Consider the following 10,856-nt stretch of genomic DNA (forward strand, 5'->3'; position numbering starts at 1 on the left):
AGACCAATGCTACATATTGTAGAAAGAGGCCTAAAAGGTGTCCATTAAAATTTAAGCAGCCAAACTGGTTTTTCAGTGAGGAAGTTAAATTCAACCCTTCAAAAAAGGTGTACATGTAACCACAGTGGGTTATGTCTAAAATGTAACAGTTCAGAGAGAAATGTATGCATGCTGCACATTAGATTTGTGTCGCTCTTAAAAGCACAGACATGCTGCCGTTAGTTCAGTCTGAAACTTAATTTCTGTCATTATTTACTCACTGACATGATATTTTAAAGAATGTGGGAAACCAAACAGCAGCTGGTCCACATTTGATAGTAGGAAAAAGTACTATGGATGGGCATGTCTAAACCCCCTCAGAGGGTTAAAGCTGTGTGAGCCTACCACAAACAGTCATAAATATAAATAAAGAATAAACACCAACCATCTTGTTCCTCATCTTCTATTCTCTGGGGTTCTTGTTCACTTATGTTCTCCTCACTTTCCTCTTTAACAAACAGCATCTTCACAGCAGCATATCTCTGTTCAGATGATACTCCTCCAGATATTCCTGCTTGCTTCAAAATGTAGTCACGACTGTGAGGATAAGAATTCTTAATATTCATATTAAATGTATTTGTTGACCTAACTTAAAAACTGTATTTTTCTATTAACCTAAATAACATTTCTAATAGTTTAGTATCAAAGCAGCATAACGGCAAAACAACAGAGAGCACAGAGAAATCTTCCTCCTCTGGTGTTTGACAAACAAACCTATTTAGCGCCACCCGCTGGACTGGAGTGTGAAGCGGGTACTACAGTTTTTCTCAATTGCTAAAACACTAAACCCTAATGTCTGAGCAAAATTCTCAGTTACCTGAACCCATTGATTGAATCAATCACTCTTTTGGCAAAACCATAAGCACTTTTCACCTGTTTAGACACAACTTGCCAACACATTTTCATTGTGATGCACCCGTGCTGCATAATGGTGAGCACAGGTGACAAAAGTCAAACACAATTAAAGCACAGGTGTCACCACTTGAACACAACAACTCAAAACTGATCACACTTGTGGCTAATGATGTGAGGGAACATACAGTAAGCCAGTTCAGAGAGCACTGGTTTGTGAGGCCTGAGAGGAAGAGTTCGTGTGAGAGGTGGTCAGCGAAGACAAAGAACAGTAATATCTGATGAAATCCAAACATCAGTAGATTCACTGTGTCCACCATAATCCGAAGATTTAGAGTAGAAAACAAGGAAATTACCATTTTTTGACATTATGGTCAAATAATTATTTTCTCACATTCACTTGCATTGACGATTTTTCAATCTAGAGGTCCAGTGGGGTTTTACGGATGGGCGGGACTTACCAGCTCTATAGTATGTCATACAGTAATTGCCGTCAACATTTACATACTGTACTATAATGTCAAAAAATGGTAATTACCTGTTCTCTTCTCTAAATCTTCGGATTATGGTGGACACAGTGAATCTACTGATGTTTGGTTGTACCCTTTGTCAGCCTCCCTCATGCTCATACCATGGACACGAACATGGTCAATTACAGTAGCTCTGATTTCATCAGATATTACGTACTGTTCTTTGTCTTCGCTGACCACCTCCTCTCACACGAACTCTTCCCATCTATGTTGTTGCCTGGCCAGACAAAATGTAGCCTGTGGTGTGGATGAAGTCCTGTGGCCTGACCCAGTACAGAGACATGATGCTGTGGCTGAGTAATGCACTTATTTGTATATTTTTGTACTTTATTTTTACATGGGCTTACTGTTCACAAGTGGCAAACGCATAGGATTTCTGTTTGTTTTTACAAGTGCTACGTGTAAATGCATGAGATTCCTGTTTTGTCTTTTTGTACAAGTGCTAAATGCACAGGTTTTCTTTGTTTTGCAACATGCATTTAGCCTACAGTGAACAATAAACATTTATTTCTCCAGCTTCATGTCCTGAGCATTGTGTTTTCTATTTTTCTACGTAGTGTTTAGTGACTGTTCAGTAGTGTTTTTAATTTTGATTGACTCGGGGCACGATTTGACAACATAGTTCAGTTTTGAGCACAGATTGAACTGTTTTGAGGTGAAAGTTTGGTTTTGCAAGAAGAGTCTGAGATTTTGTGAATTTAGCTTGAAAATTGGGTTTTGTGTTCACAGTTTAGAGAAAAGGAGAGCAGCTTTCAAGAAATGTGTCTTAGCAATTGAGAAAAACTGTAATACTATTTTTTTTTTTCTTTGTCTTCTAAATTTGTGCCCTTGCATCTTGTAAAACATTGTCAAATCTTGCATTATTCGTATAGTATTTTCATACACATTTTTTTTTTTTTACCTGCAATATGTACTTTAAACTGTTTTTCACCGTTTTCATGTTCAGGATTTTTCTGGGCAGGGTTGAAATCATGAAACACACACCAGCTGTTCTTTGCCCAGTTTAAGAGTATTTAAGTTGTGTAACTGCCATCTAGTGGACATTTTAAGACACTGATCACTGCTTTTTTTGGGACAATCCTCATCAAGCCTAGCTTTTCAGGGGTTTTGGATGACAATATCTGTGCGTTTATTTCTCTGCTTGCTTTGGGTGACATGTATGTTTGACATGTGGACATTATTAAATGTGTATGTAAAGTAGAGAAGTTGTTTTCAGAAATTCTGTCCAAGAACTTAAGTTTATTATTTGTTTCCGTATACGTTCTGAATTTTAAACAGGACTGCAGCAATTAATGATTAATTACTGGGCTAACCTCCAGGAGCATAAAGATGAACACCCTACAAAAGTGGTTTTAAAGAATTGTTGGGAACAAAATGTAAGATGTAGATGTTTTGGGTGGTGAGGTAAAATCTATAAGAATTACAGGTAAATAATATCAAGATGAGTCCAGCAGTTGTTATTCAGGATTATGAACCCTTGGTTTATAGTAGTTCTGCATCTGTTGGAGGTTACAATAACAGAAAGAGAAGTTGATTGGACATCTGCATTCTCAGAATAAACCAGAGTCCAATACCCTCGACATATACAAGTATATACAGACAGATCAAAAGATCCACAACGACAAACAACTGGGGCTGCTTTTTTAGTCCAAGATACTGGTAATCAGTGGATCAGTGGAGTAAAGCAAACATCAAATCATTTGGCAGTTTATATGCTTTGGCATTACAGTGAGTAGAGGACAACCCTGACAATGTTTTAATCTGTTCAGACTCAGTTTCAGTTTTAAAGAGCTTGAGATCTTTTAAATCTAGCCACCACGTCTTTTTAATATCCTACATATATATTCAAGAATTGTTCAAAATGATCCATCAATCAATTTTATGTGGGTTCCAGCACACATAGGAATAAGGGGAAATGAAGAAGTGAATAAATTAGCAAAACAAGCTTTACAGAAAGAAATAATAGAGTTAAAAGTTCCATTAAGTAAATCAGAGTTGAAGGTTTTAATCTGGAGTAAATTGATAGAAGAATGGCAAGTTAAGTGGAACAATGGAATAAAGGTACAGTTTATTAAACAAGGTAAATCAAAACATAAAGCGTATAAGCAAGTCAAGGACAGAAGAGGCTATTTTCAACAGAATATTATTAGGGCACTCAAATTTAAATAGCACACTTAAAATAATAGTGAAACACCCAAACGGGTTTTGTAAACACTCTAAGGTTGAAGAAACAATAACTCATGTATTTCTTGATTGTAGAAAATATGAGCAAGAAAGAAGAATAATGATGGAAGAAATCAGGAATTACATTTTAGGGTTTTAATAAAATGGGCAAGTAAAATAAAAAGTAAAGTTGATTTTCGATTTTATTAGAGAAACGGGTTTGGTGAATAGATTGTAAAACTCTGTTCAGCCCCCCGGAGAAGAAGGAGGCGGGATCAGGTAATTTTAACAAGACTTATGGGACATACAAAACTTAATTCTTCACTTCATATTATAGGAAAACACAGTACAGGATTGTGTTAATCGTGTAATGTAAAGGAAACAGTTGATCATACTAACAGTTTTTACAAGTTATGAACATAAGGAATTAATTGCAAAGAGAATTACAGAATTTAGGATGCAATTAATTTTTAAACCTTAAACAAGGATCCGGGTAAAATAATAAAGCAAGTACAATTCAGTAAGAATAGTGGACTCAAAAATAGAATATACTAATCACAGTACTCCTAGTCTGAAATCACTTCACACCAGCACAAGTGGTGGCGGTATGCACCTAAAAGTTGGTATGCGACCCGCAAGTAAACCCTCAGAAGAAGAAGAAGAAGAAGAAGAAGAAGACGGACCGCAGATGTTCGTCTATGCACATGTGTTAATGCTCTGTGCAATGCGTTTTATGCGACGACGTAAGTACACATGTGTTAATGTGGCATATTTTGTTATTGTTCTATTAATGCTTATTGTTTACTTTGGAGACTTCTAAGCGTTTATCGCGTAATTTACCGCTGGAAATACACCAATTAACGGCAACCGCGCGAGTATTATCATACGGCACATAGTGTTTCTGTATTATTGCAACCTGTGTTTAGTTTATCGATAATGGGGACCAGGGAAGTGTTTCATAAAACAAGTTTACCAAGTCAGCCTTAGTTCAGTTTTTGCAGGTGGATATTTGTAGTATTATTATTATTGCAAGTCATCTTATTGTAACATATCCCTGCTGAAAAAAAAAAAAAGCATATGCTGGTTAAGTATGTTTTAGTGCTGGGATGCTGGTTTTAGCTGGTTTATGCTGGTCCTTGACCAGCAACATGAACTACTAAATTGTGAAGTTAAACAGTTTTTCACCGTTTTCATGTTCAAGATTTTCTGGGCAGGGTTAAATCATTAAACACACACACCAGCTGTTCTGTGTCCAGTTTAAGAGTATTTAAGTTGTGCAACTGCCATCTAATGGACATTTTAAGACACTGAACACTGCTTTTTTTATCATCATCAATCCTGGCTTTTACAGGGGTTTGAATAACAATTTCTGTACGTTTCTTTCTGACCAGCATAAACCAGCTAAAACCAGCATCCCAGCATCAAAACATGCCTAACCAGCATATGCTGTTTTTTTTTCAGCAGGGATGTCTCCATAGACTATTTATTATAATTATATATTTTTTTATTTGTTCTTTAGATCATTACAACATATATCATTGTCATAACTAATAATGGTTCAGATGACAGAAAGACTGAAGAATTTTCTGAAGAATATTTTCTCCAGTCAGCGATTCTCTCGGAAACCTATTCATATTTGGCCACCTCAGCCAGCTGAAATCTTAAATCATAAATATTCTTCCTAAATTGTAAATAATATTGGAGATGTATTTAAAAAGAAATAAATATGCAAATGTGTGTAATAACAACATTCTTGTAACCTTTGAAAGGGGAATTTCAGAACTAGAACCCAATGTTCTGGTGTGGTAATGAAGACTAGGAGTCAAAGCTTCAGTCAATCAAAAGCAGGTTTACTGAAGAAAATAGTTTGCAGTTTTATCAGCAGAAGTCAGCTTCAATACTCGCATGGAGTTTGTAGGCCGCTCTGAGTACATGTTCAAAACACCAGCAACTATACTCTAACAGAGGTTGCTAATTACGTCAATACATAGATCCTGATTGGTCCAGAACCTAGATAAGTGTGACATTTTCAACATATGGAAGACAAAAATCAAAGCTGTCTACAAGTGATTACACAGGCGACACAGATCAGAGGTCAGACACAACAGGATGTCTCCAGGAGGCTGTTTATGGCCCGCGACACCAACAAATGGCGAGAGCCTCCTCAGGATGGTCTTCCCGCAGTCGCGCCTGAGATACAGAGTTCCTATCTATCTTCAAGGTCGCCTAGCCCGGCAAGACTCTTTATCAGTGTGGCTTGATACACGCACACTTAACAGTTAGCCTCTTAGAACCAAATCAACAGAATTTCACTAATACAAGTCTAAGGGATTCGCATTTAATTTATTATCAAGAAGACATGTCATAGATATCCCGATCACAGATGTCCTGATCACAGCTGCTCACGCACTAAAGGGGGTCATCCTGACCTCCTGAGGTGTGATCTCGGGTAACTGAGAAAAGAGAGACTTCAACAGGCATAAAACTCATTCAGAGCACAATTTATTCTAACATCATGTGATTTTCGATTAAGACAACTTTCTAGCCACTACTAATATTAGACAACAAATGATATTAAGAGTTAAACACTGATTTATGAACTAGATCATTTACTAAAAAAGTGTAAAAATTAATAAGGATATTCATTTGTAAAAAGGCCATGATGTCTTCCGACTTCCACTCCTTCACCTTAATATTATAATTTGTGTTATTTGAACATGTTTAGTCATGAGACAATTAGAAATTGTATTTTTTCCAGTCAGCTGCAATACATGCTGGAATTTAGACTTCCATTTCTCAACTTTAAAATGGCTATGGAATGGAGTTTAACTTAATTTCAACAACAATAAGTAAAGACAGTATACCTGTAGTAAGTCACTTGGAACCTACTTCAAGCGTGTGTTTTTATTTTATTTTTATTTTATTTTTTTGTGCTAGGAGTCATGTTATTTAGGCTAATACTTGGAAAATGTTGACATTTAAGCGTAATTGGTGGGGCTGACAGACGGTCCCGTTAGACATCATGTTGCTGGTATTAAAGCCACTGGACCAAAGCCTGCAACCTGTTTGCACTATAAACTAGTGTGCTCATAATTAAGATAATGCATTAAAATAACATAGTAAAACACACCAAACAGCAAAACAAGCTGATTTGTACAGCTAAAAATAGCTGTATGTGGTTGAGACTGGAAGCCAGTTCTATAAAATTCACAAATGGCTGCCCTCATTTTTATAAGAATATAAAGTTGGATAGGGAAAATAGGGAAAATCAGTGTGTTTATATTTTAAGACAATATATTAATATAATATGGTAAAAAAAAAAAAAGTCTGCAGGTTTAAGCAACATACACTCTAAAAAAAATGCAGGGATATTTCAACCCAACTTTGGTTCACATGTGCACTCACCCAACTTTTGGGTTAAAAAGTTAATTTTAAAATTAATCCTAGCTGTCGGGTTAGACCCAAATTTTGGTTGAAAGAAGCTGTCACAATCTGTTTTGTACAGTTAAAATAAACTGGAAGTAAATGACACTGAAAGCTAGACATATTACTTTTACAAATGTTTCACTTACATAAATGCTTAAATGTGTAAATTGGTAAAATAGAGAGCACTAGATCCAGAATTAAAACGAAATATCACAAATCTTTTGCTATGCGTTTGATTACGCACAGACGACTGCACAGAAGCTAAAACGATTAAAGAGCACCAAAACTGTATTTATTGTTTGAATTTCTTAACGAAATCAAAAGAATTAAAAAATTTGAGACTTTGTTTCATTGTGATTTCTTGGGAGGCACATTATGTATTGTTCAGTTATCAACTGAAATAAGCATAGATAAACCAAAAGATCGACTGGGACTTGCAAATTGATATTGGACAAAAAAAAAAAAAAAATAGCTGTCACTGTGTGTGGTGTTAAACTGTTAAGCTGTTTAACTGTTCTCTTATATATTCATGTATAAACTAAGTAAACTGACTTATTGTTGATTTTGTCAGATCTGAGAAATTGATGTAACTGCTTGTTTGGACTAGTTTGGCTTTTTAAACAACTGAGCAGCATGCAAAAGCAACTTGGATTTGTGCCTATAATGTTTTAAAATGATAATATTAATTAATGGAGTTTTGGCGATGTATAATTTATAAAAATGCATCAAAATTATGAAATGTCAATCTATATGTCCTTTCACAGTTCTCTTTTTTTAATTTTTTAATAAGTTTATGAAAATTAACTTTTTGTACTTACGTTTCAGAGTTGATTGAAGAAAATGAAGAACTGAGTGAAGTTGAGAAAGACAATTGTGTTAAAACTGGAGTTGCTCTCAAACCAAAGAGAACTATTCAAAGAAAAGAAGAGCCAAGGAATCTTTCACCTTTGGAAAGAGTTTGCCAAGCAAATATGGATTTGATTTTCACATGAGAGTTCATACTGGAGAGAAGCTGTATGCATGTGATCAATCCGACAGAACATTTCTGTGGGCTTCAGACCCGAAAAGGCACCTGGAAGTTCATACAAAGGAGAAGATTTTTTCATCTGTACAAAATTTAAAAGAACATAAGAAAATGCATACTGGTGTGAGAGAGCACATGTGCATTGAGTGTGAAAAGACTTTTGCCTCTGTAAAGTGTTTAAAACAACACCAGAGGATTCACACTGGAGAGAAACCGTACACGTGTTCACACTGCGACAAGAGATTCAGACGGTCAGGACACCTGAGAAGACACGAGATGATCCACACTGGAGAGAAACCGCACACTTGTGATCAGTGCGGGAAGAGTTTCACAACAAAAGGACACCTTACGACACACATGAGAGTTCATACTGGAGAAAAACCATTTACTTGTGATCAGTGTGGGAAGAGTTTTGGTCAATCAGTAAAACTGAAGGAGCACATGAACATCCACACCAAAGAGAAGCTGTACGCATGTGATCAATGCGGCAAAACATTTTTGTGGGCTTCGATCCTAACTAAACACCTGAGAGTTCATACAAAGGAGAAGCCACATTCATGTCATTTGTGTGGAAAGAGTTTTTCACTTTATCAACATTTAAAAGAGCATGAGAAAATACACACTGGTGTGAGAGAGTACCTGTGCTTCGAGTGTGAGAAGACTTTTACTTCAGCGTACTGTTTAAAACTACATGAGAGAATTCACACTGGAGAAAAACCTTATAAGTGTTCACACTGCGACAAGAGATTCACTCAGTCAGGAATCCTGAAAGCACACGAGAGGATCCACACTGGAGAGAAACCTTATAAGTGTTCACACTGTGACAAGAGATTCAGTCAGCCATCAACTTTGAACTCACATGAGAGGATCCACATTGGAGAAAAACCTTATCAGTGTTCACACTGCGACAAGAGGTTCAATCAGCCATCAAGTCTGAAAATACATGAGAGGATCCACACTGGAGAGAAACCGTATCAATGCAATGAATGCGGGAAGTGTTTCAATCACTCATCTTCTCTACACAGTCATACAAAAAACAAGCACAGTAAGTAGATCATCTTCAGATCCAGCACTTTCAGATCTGATGCTGCGTCCTCAACAAATGTGAAACAATAATGCATCAAGCAATTAAATATCATCTGGAGAAATCTGTCCTAACCAGGCATTACAAGAGACATGACAAAGTTGAAGTTCATCTTCATCTTCATAACCAGCATATTCAAATCAACTCAATGATGGAGTTCCTCCCCAAAGAACAAAGTCAAAAAGTTGTATTATTGTGCTTTCTAATGAGGTTCACATTGTTCGATTGTCTTATAATGCATATGCATCACTTGTAGTTTGCACTCTATCATGAAGGAAAGCTTTTTACAAACTGTTCAGGAAGCTTAAGAACAGGCTATAACACTTTTTAAAAGAGACTGAGAATTTTATTTGTTCATCTTCTTTATTTTTATTTTTTTAATGACTGAGTTATTCATCCATGTAAGATGTTTTCAGGAAATGCATATGCAAGATGTACTGTCTTGTAGCTTTTTGTAAGTTGGGGGTGTTAAACGAGCCCTGTGACTAAATTATGAAAGACGTATTGATAAGCTCTAATGTTACCTGTTCTGCCTTCGATGCTGGGGAAATCAAGGAAATACACTTCCAATTTATTATTGCTGTATTAATGTTATCCAGCTAATTGAATCTTACCGACTGTTTGCAATATATAATATGCAATAATATCAAGACATTTGTCTGTGATTGGTTTTAGTTATTTGCAATCAAGAAGGGAGGTCTCTCTTGTACTTTAGGTCTGATTAGTCTATTTTTATTTTGTATTTAATTTTATTTTGATTGATTTTGACCTCCAGGGAGTATGAAAACAATATGGTGTTTTAGGTAAATCTTGATGACTTTATGGCTGCTACTTTATGGCCTGGTTTCACAGACAGGTCTTAGACTAAGCCAGGATTAAGTCATAGTGTAATTAAGACATTTAAGTCATTTTTATAAATGTGAGTTAGAATAAAACATTACTGGTGTGCATCTCGAGACAAAACAAAGGCACTGATATATTTTAAGATCAGTCAGTGCAAGTTTCTTTCATTTGAAACGGCTCAGACTTGCAGTTTAGTCTGGGACTAGGCTTAAGCTTTGTCTGTGAAACCGGGGGTATAAGTTTACACCACTGATCTATAATAGAGAACTGGATTGCTCATGATATGTCACAGAAAAAAGCCACTGTGTTGCCATATTTGGTATTCAGTATTTCTCCCATATTCTATTAATAATTAAGAGTAAATCACCTAACGAGTCAGTGTTTTTATATCTGAAGTGTTTCTTTCTTACAATGCAAATGTGCTTTGTGTAAAATCCTTAACAAATGTTTTACAAATGACAAAGTGCTTATTATGAAATCTTAAGATTTTATCATTTTGTGCACATACCTCAGTTCACCTTGTAAAATTATTAACTGTTCATGTAACCATGTTGTTGTATTGGTTTCATTTGTAATATTTAATTTGCAAATGTTTCAACAATTTCATTCACAGCCTGTATTTTAAAGCCGTTAATGTCAGGATTATGGTCTGTTTTGTTTGTGTTTCCTAGTGTTTTCCCCCCTATGGTTCCTATGTTCCCCTTGTGTTCAGTCTGTATTGGTTTGCCCTTGACCATATTTGGTCTTCCCCCTCGTTTCCTTGATTGTGCACACCTGTCTTTGTAATTATCGTTTGTTTCCTGAGTTTGTTGGTTTGGTCTTGAAGTTACGTTGTGGTTGTTTGTTTCCGTGTTCCTGTTTATTTTGAAATAGTTACGTTGTGTTTGTTTATTTC

At 35.9% G+C, this 10,856-nt stretch overlaps 1 protein-coding gene across 1 annotated transcript in view; it reads left to right on the top strand.

Annotated features, from left to right (window-relative positions):
* LOC141344691 (uncharacterized) overlaps positions 1 to 9,441 on the top strand; it is a 25,557-nt gene extending 16,116 nt beyond the window's left edge. Inside the window, exon 2 of the mRNA XM_073849616.1 lies at positions 7,899 to 9,441. Coding sequence (XP_073705717.1) covers positions 7,899 to 9,087 — 1,189 coding nt within the window. The 3' untranslated portion in view covers positions 9,088 to 9,441. The remainder of the gene's footprint in view (positions 1 to 7,898) is intronic.
* The last annotated feature ends 1,415 nt before the right edge of the window (positions 9,442 to 10,856 follow it).

Source organism: Garra rufa, chromosome 1 (assembly GCF_049309525.1).
Source record: "Garra rufa chromosome 1, GarRuf1.0, whole genome shotgun sequence".
Taxonomy (NCBI): domain Eukaryota; kingdom Metazoa; phylum Chordata; class Actinopteri; order Cypriniformes; family Cyprinidae; genus Garra; species Garra rufa.